The sequence below is a fragment of the Rhipicephalus sanguineus genome, chromosome 3 (genome assembly GCF_013339695.2).
Source record: "Rhipicephalus sanguineus isolate Rsan-2018 chromosome 3, BIME_Rsan_1.4, whole genome shotgun sequence".
NCBI classification, from domain to species: Eukaryota; Metazoa; Arthropoda; class Arachnida; order Ixodida; family Ixodidae; genus Rhipicephalus; species Rhipicephalus sanguineus.
The window spans coordinates 155772290-155794364 of record NC_051178.1 but is presented as its reverse complement, the minus strand read 5'-3'; the positions used below and the strand labels follow the sequence as shown (position 1 = coordinate 155794364).

The 22075-nt window shown below is 48.9% G+C and overlaps 1 protein-coding gene across 2 annotated transcripts in view; it reads left to right on the top strand.

Annotated features, from left to right (window-relative positions):
• Window positions 1-21292, top strand: part of LOC119387530 (delta and Notch-like epidermal growth factor-related receptor) — a 32126-nt gene extending 10834 nt beyond the window's left edge. Inside the window, exons 4-10 of one of the 2 annotated variants that reach the window (XM_037654947.2) lie at window positions 72-271; window positions 9076-9372; window positions 10170-10286; window positions 11057-11968; window positions 15266-15463; window positions 16933-17104; window positions 20728-21292. In XM_037654947.2, the coding sequence (XP_037510875.1) occupies window positions 72-271; window positions 9076-9372; window positions 10170-10286; window positions 11057-11968; window positions 15266-15463; window positions 16933-17104; window positions 20728-20839 (2008 nt within the window). In that variant the 3' untranslated portion in view covers window positions 20840-21292. The remainder of the gene's footprint in view (window positions 1-71; window positions 272-9075; window positions 9373-10169; window positions 10287-11056; window positions 11969-15265; window positions 15464-16932; window positions 17105-20727) is intronic. The other variant, XM_037654948.2, reaches the window with a different exon arrangement.
• Window positions 21293-22075: the final 783 nt, after the last annotated feature.

Below are 22075 nucleotides of genomic sequence, written 5' to 3'. Positions count from 1 at the left end.
CTTCTTTTAACAAACGGGGTATACGAAATAAATACGGGCTGTACAAGTCGTGGTGTGAAATCTGCGTGCAGGCTGAACCTGTCCGAAGAGTGGCTTCCGGTCAGCGGTAACGCGACCGATCCGCGGCTGGCGCTGCAGTCCCTGCAGGGCGGCTACGGCCAGCAGCCATGCCGCCGAGACGAGGCACTGCTGCTCTGGGAGAAGCCCTATCACGCACCAGGACTCACCATCTCGCCCGAGATACTCACGCCGGGAAGCCACGCACTCAGCGGTACGTGTCAGCGTGACCTGTATGCGAAAGTGCGCTGTATACATTCCGTGACAACCTAAGAAGGCAATGCAGTCCGCCTGCTCCGCTGCTGACCAGAAGGTCGCGGGTTCGCTTCCGGCCGTGGCGGTCGCATTTTGATGGAGGCGAAATGCTAGAGACCCGTGTACTGTGCGATGTCAGTGCATGTTAAAGAACACCAGATGGTCAAAATTTCCGGAGCCCTTCATTACGGCATGCCGTGTAGTGGCACGTAAAACCCCAGATATTATTCTATTATTAATGCAGTGTACAAGCTCAAAACAGAGAGAGAAAGAGAGAGAGAAAGGTGAAGTGAAAGGCAGAGAGGTTAACCAGAAGAAAGTTTTTCGGTTTGCTACCCTGCACTGGGGAAGGGGTAAGGGGTATAGAAAGGTAAGGAAGGAAAAAAGAGTAAAAAACAAGTAAAAAAAAACGCACATACACTCAAGCACGGGAGTGTCATAGTCGTTTAGCGAGGCCGGTTGAGCGCAGGAACTTCAGCAGCGCCTTCGTCGCTTTCTGGTTGGAAGCTCGAACGTTCCGGCACTCCAAAACTGATTGTTTAGAAAGCGGATGGTCATCGAGGCATGCGAGCGTTGCTGAGAGCTGTTGTCTCTGGAAGCTGTAGTGAGGACAATGACACAGGACATGCGTAACGATTTCCTCGCTACCACAGTGAGCACAGGCAGCACTGTCTGCCATTCCGATTCGGTAAGCAAAGCTGTTCGTGAAAGACACTCCAAGTTACAGACGGCAGAGTACTGTTGTTTCAGATCGGGATAGTCCGGATGGAATTTGAAGTTGAAGTGGCGGATCCAGACGGTGAAGGCGGGTATGCAGAGAAAAGGACGTATTCCACATTGAATGCGTTAGATCACGTGCGAGCGAGCGAATCTTTGATGCTGCATCGGATCTTGGTAATGGAATGGCTTTCTGCACGCCACTTTCATGAGCATCCCTTGCAGAATTATCGGCGCTTTCGTTGCCGTCGATGCCACAGTGGCCTGGAAGCCACTGAAAAATTATGTCATGCCCTTTGTCTTTTAATTGCCGATAGGTTTTTCTTATTTCCAAAACTAGTTGCTATTGTGCGCCACGGCGTAAAGCTGACGACAGACACTGCAGCGCTGACTTCGAGTCTGTAAATATGCCCCATTTCAGTGGCGAGTCTAGTTGAATCCTTCGAAGTGCACTGCGGAGTGCCGCAAGCTGCACAGCAGTTGACGTAGTCCTATGAGACGCTCTAAAATTATAGATTCCGGCTTTTTGCAGGGAAGATAACAGCTCCTGCATATCCCCTAATACATGTGTAAAGTTTAACGTGGTCTGCGTATTCCTCGTGTAGCATCAGCAGAGACAGCTGCTTTAAAGCTGGCGACGAGAGCTCCGCCTTCTTCCGAACCCCTGGCACTGTCAAACGAAGTTTAGACTGATCCAATTACCAAGGGGGTGTCAAGATTCTTTCAGGAGGTGTGTAGTCTGTTGGAAGGCACTCTCGGAAAGCCTAAATCCTTTTGCAAAAGGAGGCACCGGGCCGGTATTCTGCAAGCGAGGCTAGGTGGTGGGCAGGGGCGCCAGCAGGGTGTCTAATGTGCGCCCTAAGCACCTCCAAGGTTATGTGAATGCTGGCAGGATGATCCTTTGCAATGGCAATGGTCAGCTCAAAACAAAATGTGCAAGCACAAAACAGCGTCGAACCACCCTTCACCTCTTGTAAGGGATCCTTGCCACCTGAACGTCATTCTCAGTTCAAGTGTTATTGCTCAGCTTATATTGCTACAGCTTCTTTAAAAAAAAACGAAATTCATTGGTTTGTAGCTAAAATGCAACCTCTGGCTAAAGAGTGATGTGAAAACATCCTATAAAATTCGCCAAGACGTTCAAGTTTCACCTTACAGCAAGCCACCACAAAGGTAAGTTTGTACGGCAAAATTAACCGTCTTAAGCACGCAAAAGCGCTTGACGACACGGAAATGAGAGAACGTAATCGGCTGGTGCATAAGTACAAGTTCGCTTTGAGTTTATGGGCGCTCTAGTCACTGTAATCAGTTATGGGCGGATCCTATTTGCAATGCTCCGGTTGTCACCCATTCGGTTGAGCGTACCATGAACAGTAAGACAGACAGAAGGACAATAAGGCGGAACACATACTCTGTCTGATTTAAAATTGACTAATCATGTATGAAAGAACGCACGCTTCAGAAGAAGAAGAAGGGCACATAGATGCAGCTTGATTGTAAAGAGGAAAAACTGCACTTGATATATTTTCTCACAGTTGATGTATAGTCAATACACGTGCCCCGTCTTTCTCCGTATGGTCCTGCATAGTCAGTGCGTTCCGCCATTTGCTCAATGTACAGCTATTCTACCCTAGTTCGATCAGTGATCTTTAGTTTCTGAACATCAGTGGCGGGAGCCGCTCACCGCTGCAGGCTGCAATTACAGGCATGCCGATATACGGCATGACTGACACCTGAACGTTAAGTCGGAATTTATAAAACTACTTCGCGATTGCACAGTTTTCTCAGTTATGTTTTACCGCCACGACAGGGGAGACGCCGAACATCATATACGGTTACGTTGCTTTCTCATGAATACTCCGCGCGACATTATGCAATTTTCTATAAACGTACATTTAATCCCAGTTAAGACTTACTGTGACAGGTGCACGAGCTTAGTCATCATAGGTCACAAGCACTACATCGTCATAGTGACGTCTCCTCCGCAAGGTGCACTCAGAAGTGTCCCCTAACGGGCATAGATGGATGAATACGGCCCAAATAAGAAAATTGGGTGAGGCTGCTCTGGCAGCTGTACGTACAGCCGTCTATATATACATATACGTCGCCCTCCATCTGCACTGGGCGCAGGGACTTTTGAATTAGTAACGCGGGCCGCGACGTGCGTTGGCTTTCCCGCTGATTGCATCGATCGACCTCGAGGCATTCGGTCGAGCTAGCGCTGTTATTACTGTAGGTACAGGCCCGTTTCCGCTAAACGTAAACTCCGGGTAATGAGGTCTGTGGTGGTTAAAGGACGCGTTAGGTTGCGGTTTCGCAAAGGGCATTGGCGAAACTAAACTTAGCAAGTTGATATGACGAGCAAAGAAAGCGCAGTCAGTGGCACCGGTTACGGGGGAGGAAAAGCTCCCTTCCCTTGAACTTGTCCAAAATTAAAGGAGTGGGTTGGGGGGGGGGGTACCTTAGAAGCCCCAGTCATAGCCGAGGAGGCTGCATGCTAGTTGCATTTTGTTGTAGACTCTACCACGCTTATAAATGCACTTCCAAAATTTGACCACTATATACAATGGCAGATTTGTTATCTGTGTTTCCCTCAACACATAGTTCGTTTGGCGTATAGACACAATACAATCAAACAGTACATGAATCACAATTAATGTTTAGGGCGTGAGTTCAGATAATATTGTAACCTCCGCCATATCTTCCTTTCCTTAAAGGGCCCATTACCAGGTGATATAACGAATTTTAGTTAGACATTGGAAGTTGTTGCGAGCCTAATGAAGAGCATTATGCCACAAGAATTTCTCTAATCGGTCCGTTTGAAGTTGAGAAAAACAATAGTTTGTAGCGGCGCGGAACCATGATGCGAGGAGGCGAACTGCAAACCCTTGCCGCTCTCCCCGTGTAGCCTTCGCAAGCCAAATCCCTTCCCTGCCCTCTTCGGCACGCGAGCAGGAGGATCACATAACGCATACGCATGAACACGTCATGCGCACACAATGTCACGATCGCATGACGTGCCCGAACCAAGCCGAGCCCCCGAGACGCGAGCGGTGTTGTGGCGGCGTTCTTTGGATTCAGAGCCTGAATGTCCAACGAGACGGAATGTACAACGAGACTGAATGTCCAATGGGTCACGTGACCGGCGAGACTGAATGTCCAACGAGACGGAATGTCCAACCGAGACGGAATGTCCATCGAGACTGAATGTCCAACGAGACTGAATGTCCAACGAGACTGAATGTCCAACCGAGACTGAATGTCCAACCGAGACGGAATGTACAACGAGACGGAATGTACAACCGAGACGGAATGTACAGCCGAGAAGGAATGTCCAACGAGACGGATGTCCAATTTAGAAGAGATAAACGTGTCCTCGTTTGAAATTTCTCAGACAACTGATTCATTGGGTTAAGATAGCCTAACGGAAGATCGCATTTTTTTGTGTGTGTTTTGCAAATATTGACTGTCTGTGGCGTCGGGCGTCGTATTTTTGTTTCCGTATTCGCTTTACTGCGTTTACCATAATTTCAAGTTTTGTTAGTTTTATTTCTATTTTGTATTTTTAGTTCTCATATGTATATTGAATATGTTACTTTAATGCTTTATTTTGGTTGTTTGCATACTTTGCTGTTCGTGTTTATCTCTGTCATAAATCGGAAATCACAGCCCCTTAAAGGATTACGAGAGAGGGCGCTCCCTCGTCCACTCTGTGCGGTATCTATCTGCGTTTAATCCCTGAGAGTGTTACCAGCGCCACTCGTAGCTAAGGCGGCGAGTGTGAAACACTATTTTTGCCAGAAAGCATCACGAGGCAGGACGAATCCCTTGCTATGAAAGTGCGAAAGAAGAATAGTTCGAGAGACTCAGTTATTTGTTAGAAAACCAACAGCCAATTAAGCCAAATAAAACATTGGGGACATTATTTGTTGCTTTTTTTAACTGCGATGTAATAATTATAACCCATATGCAACGGAATCCAAGTAGACTAAAAAACACCCTTTCCATCGGTGGGATCCGAACCCGCAACCTTATAATTACGGCGACGATTTGCGCTTGCTAACACTCCCAGGGATCAAGCTCACGTAAATACCCAACAAAGTGGACGAGGGAGCGCGCTCCGTCGTAGCTTAATTGTTAGAGCATCAGACGCGTAATGCGAAAGTTGTGGGTTCGAACCCCACCGAAAGAAAGTGTGCTTTTTCGTCCCATTTAAGTCCTTTCAATTTAGGTCATATTCATTACACTACAGTTAAAACGATCAACAAATAACGTACCTATGCTTTCCTTGGCTTGATTGTTGGCTTTCTACGAGCCCCTAGAACAATTCTTCTTTCCTCTTAATAATAATAATAATATCTGGGGTTTAACGTCCCAAAACCACGATATGATTATGAGAGACGCCGTAGTGGAGGGCTCCGGAAATTTCGACCACCTGGGGTTCTTTAACGTGCACCTAAATCTAAGTACACGGGCCTCAAACATTTTCGCCTCCATCGAAAATGCAGCCGCCGCGGCCGGGATTCGATCCCGCGACTTTCGGGTCGGCAGTCGAGCGCCATAACCACTAGACCACCGTGGCGGGGCTCTTCTTTCCTCTTAAAGAATGCGGGTCGAAGAAGCTAGGGAGGAAATTTTCCTTTAAAATTAAATTCTTGGGTTTTACGCGCCAGAACCACGAAATGATTATGAAGCATGCTGAGTGTGGGATACCAGTTTTAGTTTTGACTACCCTGATGGAAACATGTCATGGCATTTCGGCTACAAGAGAACTGCAGGCCGGTCTAGGAAAAAGAGGTGGTGTCACCAAATTTTGAGGCTATAAAAAGCCTGCTGTAGGCTCTCTCTGTAAGCAAGGACGCTCAGCACGAAGTATTGCACGCAGCAAACGTTTAGAATATATTTTAATTCACTTCCAAAGTCTGTATAAATGCTCATTCTCGCGATCGAAACCCATCGCTAGCGCGACTGACACCGACGTCACTGTGTAGGAAGCGTAACGAAAGTTTTAGTGACGTCACACCACATTAGAGTGACGTGCAATGAGCGGTGACCTACACCTCCGCTGCACCGGGCCAGTCAAGAGAGCATCAGGCCATCCGCTGCGAACTGCTCATTTTTTCTGAGCTTATTGCCGAAGTAGCCAATCTTGCTCGCGTTTTGCAAAGTGCTTCGCGTGAATAATTTTTCATTACAACACATAGCATACAGGTAACCGTTGGCGACAATAAAACCGTTTTTATGGTGTTTAAAATCATTTGAGGACTTTTCAGGAACGGCCTGAACACGAGCTTTTCTATTGCTCTTCCAATGATGTCGATATTAGTGCTGTGAAGCTCAAGTGAGAAAAAAAAAAAAAAACTGAGTCGGGAACAGACTTGTACGCATTACAGTGAAAGAGCGTCAGCGATTACAATTACCTTTTTTAAAAAACTAACGGATTACCGAGAAAAAACTGAAAGCTAATCGATTACTCAACAAGGTGAGGTACCGGGCTATTTGGTTTTGCATAATTGTTAAACTGTGGTAAAGTTACAGGTACATATTTTTAGGGAAAACGCACATAACAAAAGCATGAAAAGCGCAAACTTTCAACTCGATTTGTTGAAAAGGCATCAAGTTATATGAACACGAGCAAACGGGTGCAAAAGGGAGCTCTTTAAATATTTTTTTTCTTATTTTTAAATACTTCTTTTTTGCGTCTTGTTTCCTATTTTATTCCCTCGTGTCTTTGCGCTTTCTCTCTCTCTCTCTCTCTCTCTCTCTCTCTATATATATATATATATATATATATATATATATATATATATATATATATCCTTGCCGTGCGTAATACGCAGTCTCAGCGCCACGTCCCATCACGACGAAACGAATTTTCACGCACGTCGCAAATGTTAGGGCACATTCGGAAAATTTTCACAGCAAATATTGGGATGTGTGGAACGAAAACGGAAAAGTGAAATTTGTGACCGGGACGGAATGTCGAACGAGACTGAATGTCCAACGAGACTGTATGTCCAACGAGACTGAATGTCCAACCGAGACGGAATGTCCAACGAGACTGTATGTCCAACGAGACTGGATGTCCAACCGAGACCGAATGTCCAACGAGACGAAATGTCCAACGAGACTGAATGTCCACTATTGGACATTCAGTCTCGTTGTACATTCCGTCTCGTTGGACATTCAGGCCGCAAGCGCGTTCTTTGCGCTTCATCTCTGCAAGTTGTGCCGAATGCGCCCTCGCCGATCACTTGGTTTTCAACCTATTACTATAGTGCCTAGAATATTCTAGGCACTATACTATTACTGAGACGAAAGCTGCGGACATTTGAACGGACGCGAATAGCGGTGTGCCGCATGAACATCTAGTTAGACACGGGAGGATAAATGAGCCTAATGAGCGCTGGAACGCGGTAGAAAAGTAGTTTTGTTGTAAAGGGTGGCGTCTGCACGATGCCCAAAGCGCGAGAAGACGAACGCGTGCGAAACGGAGGTCGATTAGTCTCGAACCTCGGTGAAATTCGCGGTAAAAATTCAAGAAAGAAAACGCACACATTCCGTTTGTGTGTTTTATTATTGCTCTCAAGTTTTATTAATCCATTCAAGCAACAAATTACACAAACTGCACGTCGTGTCAAATAATTATCGCAGTGTCACGTGCTACTGTTGGCGACGTCAGAGCACAGCCGTCTACGTAGAGGAGCGACGTCACAGCACTACCATCTACGTAGGGCCATTCCCTCATGTATACGTCATCCCCTCATTCTCTGGGCGCGAGCCCGCGAGAGGAAGGGCAAGCAGCGTTCAGCTTGAAATTTGACCCATTTACGCGGGAGAACTTCTTCTTGGCCTAGTTGGTATTGCTTGCTTGCTGCCGCGCATTTGTCGTCCTGGTCGTGTCTCTCTTGTGTGTGTGTTTTTTACTAGCGGCAGTATGTCATACAGCAACCATTTACGCGGCCCGTAGCGTTGCAAATTTTGGCAGACGTAATCGTGAACGCCCAGTGCATGCATTGCGCTCGTAAGCTCAAAATTGTCAAACCTAGTGAGAAGAAGTGCGGCCACGGTAGCCGGAAATCGAAACTCGAATCGATGCCAAAGGTGGCACAACGAAGGATAGGTAGTGGCGCCTCCCTCAAGTTTTCGCGTAGGCTCTGGCTCCATGACTTCACATATCTTTTACGACTTCCTGAATATCGTACGTATTACAGAAAAATCTATCAAGCGCTCAACCCATCATCCCTTTCTCAAAAGAGGCCCGAAAGCCAGACTTTTAACGTCTAAGTGCTTACAACAGCGGCAGGTTGGGCGGATTGGCAAAGCTGCCGCGGTGACTCGTTGACTAGCGCAAAGAGACAGGGACGTAGAAATTACACGTGACGGGCACTGTACTTCAAACCCACAGTTATACAGAAGCGGACATGTAATATATACTGTTCTAATCCCAGTTACCTCACATGTTACGGTTATCTAAAAGACCAAGAAAGCATACAACGCTATCACCTTCAACAAACAATCAAAAGCGCAAGCGCAATGTACAGTACGGTCCACTGTTAAAGGGAACACTCGAATGAGCACCATTCATGTTGCTGGCCCCCTAACGGCCAGTGGATGAGGAAACTTCGTTCGTGCATGGCACTGTTCTGTGAAAAGGAGTCGCGACCATCAACCAACAGTAGTCTTATGGAAATCCAAGGCACTATGATTTTACAAGAGAGCGAAATCCGAACATGCCCTGCACGCAAGTGTTCCCTTTAACAGTGGACCCGTCTGTGCATGTAAGTCGGTTAACGAACAAAGCCGAAAAAAATGGGAGGGTTAACAATCAGTATACAGAAGATAGCAGCATCATTGCTATCAAACACACTTGACTGCGTGACATCGTTAACAGGTGTTAAGGGACATCATTTCGTTGTCCGACAGCGCCTGTCACGTGTGCTTACTTCTAGGCCTTTGTCTTTCTGCGCTATAGTCAACGAATCACCATACAGCTGAGTGCTATATATTTTCCTCCTCCTTCTGCTCTATACAACGCCGGTGCAGTTCATCTTTGGGGTTCGGCGTGGCTGCTGAACGTCAGCGTGGCGGGTCACGAGTGCTCGCGGACCGCCGAAGAGGCGGCGACGGGAAGCTTGGAGGCCCCCTGCTCGGCGGGAGGCGGGGCATGCGTGCTCGAGCCGGGGGCCGCGTCGTACGCATGCCGCTGCTGCCCCGGCCTTTCCGGTCGCTTCTGCGAGGAGCGCGACGGCTGCTTCCACAAGCCGTGCCTCAACCAGGGCTTCTGCGTCGACATCGCCGAGGGACTGTCGGGATCGCTCTTTCAGTGTCTCTGTCCTCACGGTACGTCCACTCACTGACTAATAAATTCGCAGCAATGTATTTACAGTACCATCACGCTAGAATGAGCACCTTTCACATTGCTAAACCCCTAACAGCAAGTCGATGTGGCAACATTGTTCGTGTACGGCAATAGTCTATCAAAACGAGTCTGAATTGTCAACCACTAGTCTTATGCAAATCTAAGCCACTATGATTTTGCAAGAGGGCGAAATACGGACATTCCCTAAACGTAACTGTTTCATTCAACGGGGGACCCATCTGTACATCGTAAATGAAAGATGTACTAACCAGTAAAATGTTGTCGCCACCGGGTTTTCTTTGTCACATCGAACCACGTCCGTTTCGATACGTAGTGTGGCCAACACGACGCACCTCCTGCTCGCATCTAGTTTTCTGTTTCCTTTTTTTTTTTTGTTTTCTGCAAACCTCTTTTCAATGCACCGCAGTTGAATACTACATACCATAACGTTACTGAAACCTCCCAAGAAACCTGGTATCTGCGGCAGCATATATATCATCCTTACAACGCCATAAACAAGAGAGTATCCAGAGAGCATCTCGTCAGCAGTATTCGCACGAAATCAACATGTAGGTGCAGATGCGGCGATAGCGCACTTCAACTTTCATTTTGTGGGAAATTACATGAGTGCTGACCTTAGAACAATTTGCCTTCGCTGTAAACACGTAAAAATGGAGACGTCGCGACTGACAATCTTTCTTTCTGCGTACAACAGGACAGTACGGACACGCAGGCGGTGTGACACATTTAGTGAACACGATTTTTTTTTTTCTTGCAGGCTACCGCGGCCGGCGCTGCGAAGAACCACTAAGCGCGTGCGAGCTGCACCCTTGTCCACAAGGCACCCACTGCGTACAGACAACTGACGAGGTCACCAACCGCAGCTGCGTAGCAGGTACGTGACACGCTGGATGGATCAATGTGCCGCTTGAAGCCATCTTCAATTTTCTGCAGAAGCGTCACGTTTCGGTGTCCCATACGAACATTTGCGTAGATATATGCGTATCCACTGTGTTCATTGCCCCACAAGTTTATACTCTTCGAGTAATCTCTGTTCACACGCCCCCAGTAACGACCGGAACAATTCCAAAATCATCTTGCAGGGCAATCTTCTTAGTCCGCACATGGCGCACTTTTTCGCCAGCGGACCAACACACAGGATTTCCCTTCATTGTTTGAAAAATATCCATACTGTAGATCACACCTTCCAGGTTGCAAGCGCGGTTGCTTCAAAACGCAAGCGTTGCGTTTCCGTATACTTTTCGATTAGAGTTCATGCACAGACGCTGTTCCACTATATACAGTGTGCTATTTCGATGGAGGCGGAAATGTTTGAGGCCCGTGTACTTAGATTTAGGTGCACGTTAAAGAACCCCAGGTGGTCGAAATTTCCGGAGCCCTCCACTACGGCGTCTCTCATAATCATATCGTGGTTTTGGGACGTTAAACCCCATATATAAATAAAATATATACAGTGTGCTAGCTTTGAACGTTTACTTAGCTATGTTATTTTACCGACTGGTTCTTGTTCGTCAAGTTGTGATACTGGGATATCTTAGACTGTTCTCCATGGCCTGCGCACCTCGTGAGATTTCGCGTGCCATGTGCTGTCACGTAACCTAATCTAACGTAAATGTGTGCGATGTTATCGATTTCTTTTCGCAGACACGTCGACCATCCTCCCCATCACGGCACAGCAACAGCCAGGACAGGCGCAGCTGCAACAACAGCCGAGCAATGAGCAGGAGACAACGCAGCAGCAAGAGCCGGTGCAGCCGAAGCTGCAACCAACGCGGCAACCGGATCAATGGAAAACTCAGCAATCGCAGCAAGACACGCAGCGACCGCAGCTGCAACAACCCGACCACAAGCAACTTCAGGAAGAAACGACGCCGACTGAGCTACCACTAAAGACGGAGCAACCTCTCGGGGAGCAAACGCTTCAACCAGGGACACAGCAACAAGTCATTGAAGCTCAGAAACAGCAACAAGGCCAGGTGAAGCAGCAGACACAGAAACCGGGGGCGGCCGAGCAGACTGACAAGTCCGAGCAACAAACAGACAAACCGCCGGAGCAACACGACGACCGGCAGCCGCAACCGAGCCAGCTTGTACAAGTTCAGAAGCCGCAGCAGCAAGTGTTAGAAGAACAACAAGAGCTTCAGGGCGAGAGCAACACGACGACGACCATTAGCAGCACAAGCACAGCGTCACCAGCGCCCACGGCGACCGAGCCGACGAGGAACCAGAGCGGCGGCAGCGCGTGCGGCGCCCGTCCGTGCGTGCACGGCAAGTGCGAAGACCTGCCGGCCGGGAGCGGAGGTTTCCGGTGCTACTGCCTGCCGGGCTACGGGGGCGACCTGTGCGAGTTCGAGTACGACGAGTGCGACTCCGGGCCGTGCGCGCACGGCGCCCAGTGCGAGGACCTGGTTGCCGGCTTCCGCTGCCACTGCGGGCCAGGCTACGCGGGGCGCCGCTGCGAGATCAAGGTGGACCTGTGCCGGCCCAACCCATGCCCGCCGCCCGCACAGTGCCTGGACCGCGGGAACAACTACTCCTGCCTGTGCAGGCACGACGGTGAGTGGGCCCGCGTGACCGTAATTTATATCGGAGCAATACAAACATTTAGTGCCGGGGACCCTAAGCAGCTTGTGTACGCACGCTTTTGCCTTCTTTCGTAGTCCCAGCAGCACCCAAGGAGAATACAAAGGAAACGCAAGCTGCTTTGGGGCCCTGGCACTAAAAGACTCTATAGAGTTTTAGTGATTTCTTTTGTTCGCCAGCCGCACCCAAAAATGTTACAAAACGAACACAAGGGCTTGCATACGCAAGCCCCTTGGGGGCCCCGGCACTAAAACGCTCTAAATAGAAACAAATAGCCGTACATTCAAAAGCCTCTGGCGCTAAAACTGTTCGTAATAGAAAATTTCAACTAATCCTGATACTTGTGGACATATTGTTGTGGGCCGAGGCGGCCTGCCAATGTAAAAGCAGTTACTACCGATGGGTTTTGCGAATTCGGCTCCGGAGCCCCTTTCTGTAACACGTATTACTTTTAGTTTTGGTACGTGAAATTTGCCGTTTTGAAAATGCTGAAGCTATTCGCAAAAGCACTGTCTGAAGACTAGCAGTGTTATTTTCTGACATACCAGAAAATAAGCTCGACTCTCTTCTATATTACTGCGCTGCTTCAAAACTAACCACGACTGCTTCACAGAGTAACATGGGGACGTCTAGCTCTTTCCTTTTCTCCGAAGTTTTCCAGTATGTTACGAATGGAGCAAGCGGGCTGGAGCAACCGCGTGCCTTTGAAGACAAGCACAAAGTAACCAGTGAAACGAAACAATGGTTGAATATTTACAGAACACTCGCCCATAAGTCATCTGATTATTTAATTAAAAAATAAAAGTCGGGGCACACCTTCTGAAATGTACACTCGTGAGCAATATGAGCTGGAACACTGATATTACCTTTTAAAGGGACACTAAAGATAAACAATGAATCGGTTTAGATCGATAAATTGTGCCCTGAGAACTGTAATGTCGTTAATTTCGCCATCATATGTTTATTAATAGAGGAGAAAATCAAGTTCAAGGTATTATTTTTAAATTTCGCGCCGAAATCTCCCAGCGCGACATAACGGACTTTAAAGTGTATTTGTCGTATTTTGGCGCCATTGGCTCAAGAAAATTACCCAAACGTGGTATGTTAAGTCTATGGCCCCCTCAGAGGACAATGTACTTCATTTTTACCGATTAGAAACTACGTAGTCCCTAGTAGGCGCCGTCAAAACATGTGACGTCACGGCGAATGGTGCGGAAACTTCAAGCTGGCGTCGCAACCCACATTTTGTTTTTGCGCGTTTTCTCTGTTACTAAGCGTCTTCTTACAGCAAGCGAGGTGTTTTTGGTATCGTGAAAGAGTGCTTTACTAGTATGAGAAAAACTGCTTTGCTCTTTAGTGTCCCTTTAAATGTCATAGCTGCTAAACGCAGTTGGTAAGCGCGAGTGCTTATGACACTAAATGGTCAAGCGTAAGGGCATCCTTGGCAGTTCAATACGTCCCATTCATATCAGTAAATTACAAGTAATCGAAGAATAAACTTGAACTCGGTGTTGCAGCTCACATTGATCACGATAGTATGTGCTTCCCGCTCGACGTATCTCAGTTACGTTGTGCGAAGAACTACGTTGAGATTACCGGCGTATTCTGTCACGCATGTTAGCCATGAAGATCGGTGTGTCATGTTCGCGATACGAATGAACGGAAGGCGAATTTTTTTTCGAGGGGCTCGTTTCAAATTTGTTAGACACAACAAAATGATTCCAACACACAATTAAGCCAGGGAAAGCACAGGGGCCATTGATTGTTGTTTTTAACTGTAGTGTACGTAGTAATAACAACGTAAATTGAAATGAATTAGAGCGGACGAAAAATCACCCTTCCCCTCGGTGGGATACGGGTGATTTCGACACAGCCCGGGGAGGCGTTGTCGAATAGAAACGCCACTGTTCATGCATTGTCAGAAAGCTCAACTACTGGAAAGCCGGAAGCCACATGACATTACTTTTTTCTACCGTTACTTTCTCGCCCTCCGGCCCCTCGTTACAACTTTGTTTCGGGAAAAACTGTCTGCATCGTTAAAGGAGGCAAGAGTTGGAAAGAGTCCATATCGTGCAATCCGCGAGTGTTTTTTTTTTTTTCCCCATAACTTCACCTAACGCGTTTCAAAACTGCCCCCTCATTAGGAGGCGTTAGAAGGCCGCGTCAACGTTTCGGCACAGATATGGTTTCGGCTACGGGTGAGAGCGAAGTAGTCGCAAAGAGATGTCGTCACGTGCACTGGCGACGCGTGGCGTTCTTGACCCAGCTTGGTGAAAAAAGGAGGCCGGCGCGATTCCCTTTCAAGGGCGGACGCACAGCGCGCAGCTGCATGCCACCGATATACGCGCCCGGAAACGATAAGCACTCGGCGGCATTCGCGGAGGACCACCGGCCGGTTTTCTCCAAAGTTCTTTAAAGAACTTGAAGAAACGAGAACTAAAAAACAAGGACTGAGAATAAGGGAACACACGACACACACACACAAACAAAAGTTTAATGCGGATGGGCGAAATATACGCTCTGAGAACAGTTGCATCCCTTGGGGCGTTTAATTCTTTCTTTTTCTTTTTGTCGCACACAAAATGAATCTGCCATTGTTGATCGAATATTTGGAGTTTATTTACGGAAGGTTTATTTCGGCAGTGTATATACAACATGCCAAGAACGACATGCAGTAAGTCGGTGCTGCTGAGGTTTACAGCCCTTGGTGCCTTCGCAGACAGTTAGTTCGGGAAAGATCGTACACCCCCCCCCCCTATTTTTTTCACTGATGCAACTGGTTCTAGGCCATACGACGCACTTGCATACCTAAACTCCATACAGAGGCGTTCTTTCATGCTGATACCCAAGCATGCAAAAAGCCAATTACTGTATACCTAAAGCGGAAAACACAAGAGGAGGCATTAACTGTACCAAGGAATAATAATAATAAAAAAAGAACGTAACAAATCTCGTGCACAAAGCCCGTGTAAGCAGGATAGCCTCCGTGGATGTGTAACTGGCGAGCCGCCGGTCGTGCAGCTGACCGGCAGGTGAGCCAATACTGCTGGGGATGAAATGCTCTACATGCACGGACTAACTCCAGCTAAACTACTCTCTGCCGGGCCGAACAAGGGCTCCTAATTAACATACTCCTACGCATAAAAAGTCCTATCTTTCGTGTTTCTGGCTTTCTAGATCTTCCGGTGACCAACGAATGTGTATGTTGACATATGCACGTTTGGAAGAGTCGCGCTCCAAGTGCGAACCGCCACCGTTTGCCCTCTGCAGGTCCAGGCTGCACGCAGCGATACGACCCATGCTTCCCAAACCCTTGCCAGAACGGCGGCTCGTGCTGGCCTAGCCTGGACTCCTTCTACTGCTCCTGCGCCCGGGGTTTCACCGGCGACACGTGCGAGCTCAACGCGGCAGGCGGCGGCTCGCAGCTGCCGCCGTCCGCACCAGCCGACGCCATGGCCAGGACGCAAGGTCAGTCTCCTCCCCCAAGCGACAAGCGGTCTCGGGCTCTCGTGTACAGAGCTCAACACGCTGGTCTAAAACGCTCAAGTGGCGCGTTCCGGACTACAATGGCGACGTTTACCGACTATACGCCGGGTTTGGGACAGACCCAGCGTATAGTAATGCATTACTGGTGGCAGCGCATGTGTAAATTTGGGCTATCTCAAAAAACCACGCGTTGTATGCGCAGATGCCGTTTGTGCAGTCCAGAATGGGCCGCTCCAGCGTTCTAGACAAGCGTGTTGAGCGCTGTACCTCTATCTATACAGAAGTGCCATATAATGATAATTATTCGATATTATTACTCGCTGATGCAGTATTCCTGTGTAGTAAATGTGATAGAATACTAAACGCTCGCTAATTGTGAGGAGGGCTGAGCAGGTGCACCGGTGAGCAGGACAGGTTCGAAAGCACACAAGGGAGGCCTCGGCATTCAGACTGTGTTAATGCATGCTATCCATCCATGCATATGACGCTCTCAGTTTACCTTCCTGACGGGTGCGTTTGTAAGATTTAGCGCAAAAAGACAGGCAGATTGCATGGACGAACGGCCATTAAGCAGATATGTCGATGCAACACTGGCACGAGGCTAAGAATCATGTGTGGTCAACAGTCGTTGAATAAGAAATGAGGCCCGCCATGGGGCCTTGGTGGCCGCTATGACGTTGAGCTGCCAAACACGATGTGGGATCGCTTGCCAGCCATGCTGGTCCAATTTCGAGGGGGGCTAACGCAAGAACGACCCTCTACTTTCGGTGATCAACCCCAGGTGGTCAGAATTAATCCGCAGTGCCCCATTACGGCGTACCTCATTATCATGTCGTGGTTTATGGCACGTAAAAGATTTTTACTCCATTGATAAGGAGTGTCGCTGGAGCATCTTCTGACCACTCGGAATTAAGCTTTTCTATGATGTCATGTCTTAATTGTTAGTATATCGCTGTATATACATAAATCTGCCCGGAGAGACCAGTCTCGGTCCACTCTGGGAACACACGATAAATACGAACGTGGTCGTGGGAGGCGCGACTTGCTGATCTGACCCTGGGAAGCCATGGGAAGCCAGCTGGCGACCATGGATCGGGCCTGGAGAGCCGTTGTGGACAGTGGGCCGGGTCCTAGAAGGGCCCCACCCACGGAAGTCCACCTACTGCTTTGTTTTTATTAAAGTCTATTCTCTAGCACATGCCCGTAGCCAGGAATTTTGGGGGGGGGGCACTTGCTGAAAACCTTGACTATTTGAGAAAGACACCTATTTTCATTATTTATTTTTGGTAAAAACACCCACTTTACCAAAATTTCAGGGGCGGGGGGCTGCCCCCCCCCCCCCCCCCCCCCCGGCTACGAGCCTGCTCTAGCACTGTATATGTAACATGCATACCGTGGTCACGCGCCACGCAAGCCGACCTTGTGCAGAGAGAAGCTGCGTTCTGCCGCAGGTCGTCCTACTGACCAGCTGCACAACATCTACATCGCGGCGGCTACTCTGGCGGGCGCCTGCCTCATCGTGCTGGCTGTGGTGAGCGTGTGCCACTGCCGCGTGCACCAGAGCTACCGGGGCTGCGTGCGACGCCTCGGACGATCCTGCGCCCAGCTCAAGCAGCGCACGCTGTACGGCCAATTTTCCAATCTTCCTGCACGTCACACTCTCCACTCCTTGTATGGTTTTTAGCACAAAGCCAGGTTCAGGCGACTGAGATGCTCGTTCAATAAGGCTTCGACGGGAGCTTGTTAATATGACACCGTTCTTTTGCTACGCTCTACTGAAGTAGCGTAAATTACAGGGGGGCCAGGGGGGTCCCGACCCCCCTTTTATTCAAACTGGGGCGGGGGGGGGGGCATGCAAGTGTGCCCCCCCCCCCCCTGAGATTTACATTTCAAATATCATATTTGAACTGCTCCACAATTAAGCATAGCGCGCTCTCCTTAAAATCAACTCTGAAATGTGAAGCCCTTCCAATGAGTAGAAACGAACAAAAGTGAAAACTAGTTTTGGTTTCAAAACGCACCGTAGAAGTCGTGCTCTCTGAAATGCAACGCGTGACTTCTGACGTGCAGCAAATAAAAGCTGTTCCTTCACGCGTTATAAAAAAAATATGTGCTAGCATCTTCAGTTGATGGTTTAACCCGAATGACATATTGGCTAGTAATATACTGGAGCCTATACCTACTAGTTACACTAGGAAACTAACTTAATTTACCAACTATTGACTGCTCAGGCCCATGCTCGTTTTCTTTTTAATTTATTTGAAAACATGATTTTAATTTTTATATAATTACGAATAAAACGTGTATTTATGAAAAACAAAATGGCCACCATGGCATCACGGTGTGTGTGCCCTTGAGATTGTTCTGGATTTACGCCACTACAGCCCAATTAAGAAGCGGAAAGAACAAATACACATGTGCGCAAACGTGCGTATTGTCTTTCCGTTTTTTGTCCCGGTGTAGCAGTATAGCGCAGCAAAAGAACGAGACTCGTTCACTCAACGATGCGACTGAGGCATGCCTCACTTGCTGAAACAGTTGTATTATTGACGCGCCGATAGGCTCTTTGATGAACATTGGCCTTCCGAGTCAGAACCGCCACAACCCACGACCTGTATGTCTCTACTGTAATAGGCGTGCGCAGGGCACGGAGAAAGAAGTATTTGAGGAGGAGAATCTCTCGGCCGCGGCAGCGCGCGAGGGCGGCGCGTTAGCGTCACGGCGGAATGCGGTTTACGCTGAAGCACGACAGATGACGCTTTCGGCCTGTTGCCAATAGAGTTACTGTATCTGCTACCTTTAGGTAGCAGAGTTGCGCATCTGTCTTCCAACGCCGCTGGCAACCATGCATTGCGGAGAAGCTGCCGCTTGGGCCAATTTTTTTTATTCCTCGACGCCTCCGCTGCAGCGAACTGAATTAACACTCGCCATCGACAGCCAATGTTTATCGCCGGTCTTCGACACGCCAGACTGGTTAATCGGCGACACGGTAGGCATGTCGCCTGCAAAAACGAAGTGCGACGTCACCGCATAGCGTTGGTTGCTAGCCGGACCTATGCGCTACTCTGCTTCCTAAAGGTAGCATATACAGTGACTCTAGTTGACATCTTTTACATGCTCTTCTATGAACGCGACGCATAAAAATCGTGATAGCGCCTCGTACATTGTACAATTTCTAATATTTCTGTCTAACATCAATCGCTAGATATGACAGATATTTTAGTTGCAGTTCCTAATCGATACTGCCAGAATTATAGGCCGTACAGCGCTTGAAACGAACCGCTAGTAGGGGCCTCTGAGCAGACGACGTCTGTCGCCACATGCACGCGCCCCTCGCTCGCATGTTGTGCGCGCGCATGCGTAGGTGGCCTTGGGAGGGAAAGTTCCCTTCGCGATTTGCTGGTTTCTTTCTCTTTAGCGCTCTCAGTGGCTTCCGCGCGTAGCGCCGGCGGCGCCGACTCCTCGATATTTGCGCGCGCTTTTCACGCCGCGACAAAGGAGAGTGCGTTGCAGATTTCGACCAGTGCTTCTTCAGGATGGGGCGGAAATGTGTCGTGCCGAACTGCAGTAGTGGGTGCGCGTCCTGCAAGGAGAAGGTAATTACCATCGAAGTTCGTAGTGACCCAGTGAGGTTGGAAGCGTGGGCTCGCGCCATACCAAGAAAAGACCGACAGCTGACGCCTCGTGACTACGTTTGCGAGAACCACTTCTCGGACAGTGACATAGACAGGCGGCGCTATTATGGCGAACTTGGTGGCGAAGTTCTCCTTGACAAACCGAAACGGCCAGTGTTGTCACGAGACGCCGTGCCTTCAATTTTTCCGCGCTGTCCCAGATACTTGTCTGCTGTTCTCAAAAAAAGACAATGTGAAATTTCAACCACCTGGGGTTTTGTAACGTGCACCTAAATGTAAGCGCACGGGCCTTTAACATTTCGCCCCCATCTAAATGCGGCCGCCGCAACAACCTAAATCTGAATTGATGGCATATAGGGTAAGTCCCATCATTCGTTGAAATAAATTATACCTAACTCATTGAGTTGACGTTATCAAAAATTATCGATTTCGCGTTGTACAAAAATATCACGATGGTAATTTTCCTGTATGTGACGCCATTTTTCTCGTTAATTTACAGAAAAAGCTTGGAGTGCGCTTGAGCGACGAATGGCCTTGAACCGTCGAGCTTAGTCGGAGTGCGCGGTGAGAGGGACGCGCGCATTTTTCCTTCTCCACTAGTGGACTGACTCTAACGACAGAGGGCGCGTGAGCGCTGTGCCCGATTCCGTGACTTTATTAGGACGCCCGAGCGAGCGCAGTTTCGCCTCCTCAAGAATTCTTGCTCCGTGGCGCAGGGTGTTTCGCCGCAGACCCCCTCTCCCTCCCATCGCTCGTGACATAAAAAAAAAAAAACAGGCTTCGCAATGGACGCAAACATAAAAGTGAAGCGATGACGCGCAGCTCACAGCGGCCTGCCTTCGGTCCCCGGCTTTCCGCGGGTACATGTGCCAAGCAAATAGTTCTTGGAATGCAACATTAGGAGTCCTCGGCCGCTATCGTGAAGAACCTAAAGTCTGCCCTTTTAACCATAGGAGCGCGCACAGGGGGCAGGTATACTATATTGTGGCTGATAACTTGGTTTTTCCATCCTTTTATTTTCTTGCTGTTTATTTACACTGTCAGCGCGAGCCCACGCTTCCAACCTCACTGGGTCACTAGGAACTTCGATGGTAATTACCTTCTCCTTGCAGGACGCGTACCCTCTGCTGCAGTTCGGCACGACACATTTCCGCCCCATGTCGTTGTATATATAATTCACTGTTTGATTCTTCATTATGTGCAGCACAGTTTGGGGCCGGAGCTAGTCAAGCTGCCTCTCAGCTTTTTCTCCACGGCTCCCTCATCTTCTTGATAAACAGTAAAGGACTTCGTGCGCATGCCTATGTCTACCGCTGAAGTTTTTTTTTTTTTTTTTCTGAATCACGAGTTCCCCTTAGCTCTGGCAGTAGCCTTATCTCAGTCCACTAACTATCGTTCACTTCACCACTGCGAAAACCTTTGGCCGTGTTGATCCTTAAAGAGGTTCCTTCATTGAATTTTTATTACTTTACTTTTTCGATGACTGTGTCACGTTAATTTCGGTCCTCGTCAAAGTGGCACGCAATTCAGTCTGCTCTAGTGCTTCTACAAATATGACGCAATGAACTTCTGTAAAGGGCCTGTCCTGAGTGCATCTTGGCTTCTCCCCAGCGAAGACCCAGACAAATCCTGGCTGAACCCGGATGGCAGCGTTTCTGAGGCGAATCCCGAGTGGCTGTCTGCTGCCTCGGCCGGCCTGCACGCTCCGCTCATCATCCGCTGAGCCGCCAGCGGCCAGGCCGGCCGCCAACAAGACGACGCCAGCGCTGTTGACGCGTGCGAAGCAACGCAGCCAAACGTTTCGGCCCCAGCCGGGGCTGCCGCCGCCATTGGAAGAAGAGACGCCAAGGCTGTTGTCCCTTCTTCACACATTGATAACGTTCAAAACACGCGGCCCGTCAATGACATGTCAACGAATTGGTATATGTCGCGGATGCAAAATGTGGTTGCAGGTTCAATTCGGTATCCTTTTAAGAGCGGAGCTATTTAAAACCCTTGGGATCCGTCGTCCGCACTTTCTAACCCAGCTGCGAGAGCGAAGCCTGGCGATAAGGAGAGCATTGGTAAAGCTAAGTGGGTGAAAGGGAAGCCGAGTGTAGCGAGTTGAGCCTGGTAAAGAAAGTGTAACAACGTGGAGAGGGCGCAGCTGGGTAGAGAGGAGGAGAGCAAAGGCGACACTATGCACGGCCGGTCTGGAGGCGCGCGCTCGCTCCTAAGGAGCGAGCGCGCGCCTCTAGACCGGCCGTGCACTATGACGGGAGCAGAGCTGGTGGTGTGGAGAGAAGGAGAAAGCGGGAGCTTGATTGGTTGTGCCGATCAAAGGAGTCGACCAATGGTAGCGCGTGCTCGAGCACAGGTGGTGCTGGTGAGAGAGGAGTAAGGGCGCGCTGATGACACCAGCTCCGCTATTTAAATAGCCTTCGCGACGTCAAGTCAGTTGACGCTGCGCATACCTTTTTTTTATTTGTAGATAACGCAACTACTGCATTATGTGTCAGGTAAGGGTGCGCTGAAGGGAGCACGTGCCTTTGTGAACAAAAGGTTACGGACTATGTGTTCCGCGTGAAAGTCGAATAACTTCGCGGCAATACTGCCGCTTGAACATGGTGACGAGGTCACAGCAGTGCAACCAACAGCGCAGGCTTCGACAGCTAATAAATTTTTTCCCGCAACGGCTATATACTGTCCTCGTGCATTTACACGTAGTTGTACAAATCGGAAGCGGATATTCTGTAGGAACAGAACGTCATCTTATATTGCCTCAAGAATTATGGCAGGGGAAATATTTTGGGAGAAAAAGCTGGCGCCAAAATTCTATTCAGCGTTATCCTCAATTTACTGCTCCGTTGCGTGGAATACGCATGAACGCCGTACTGCAACCACATTGCGTCACAGGCACTTCTGCAACGAGTTCGCGCTGCATGGAGTCGCTGCCTTCTGAAGCAGCACACGTCAGCAT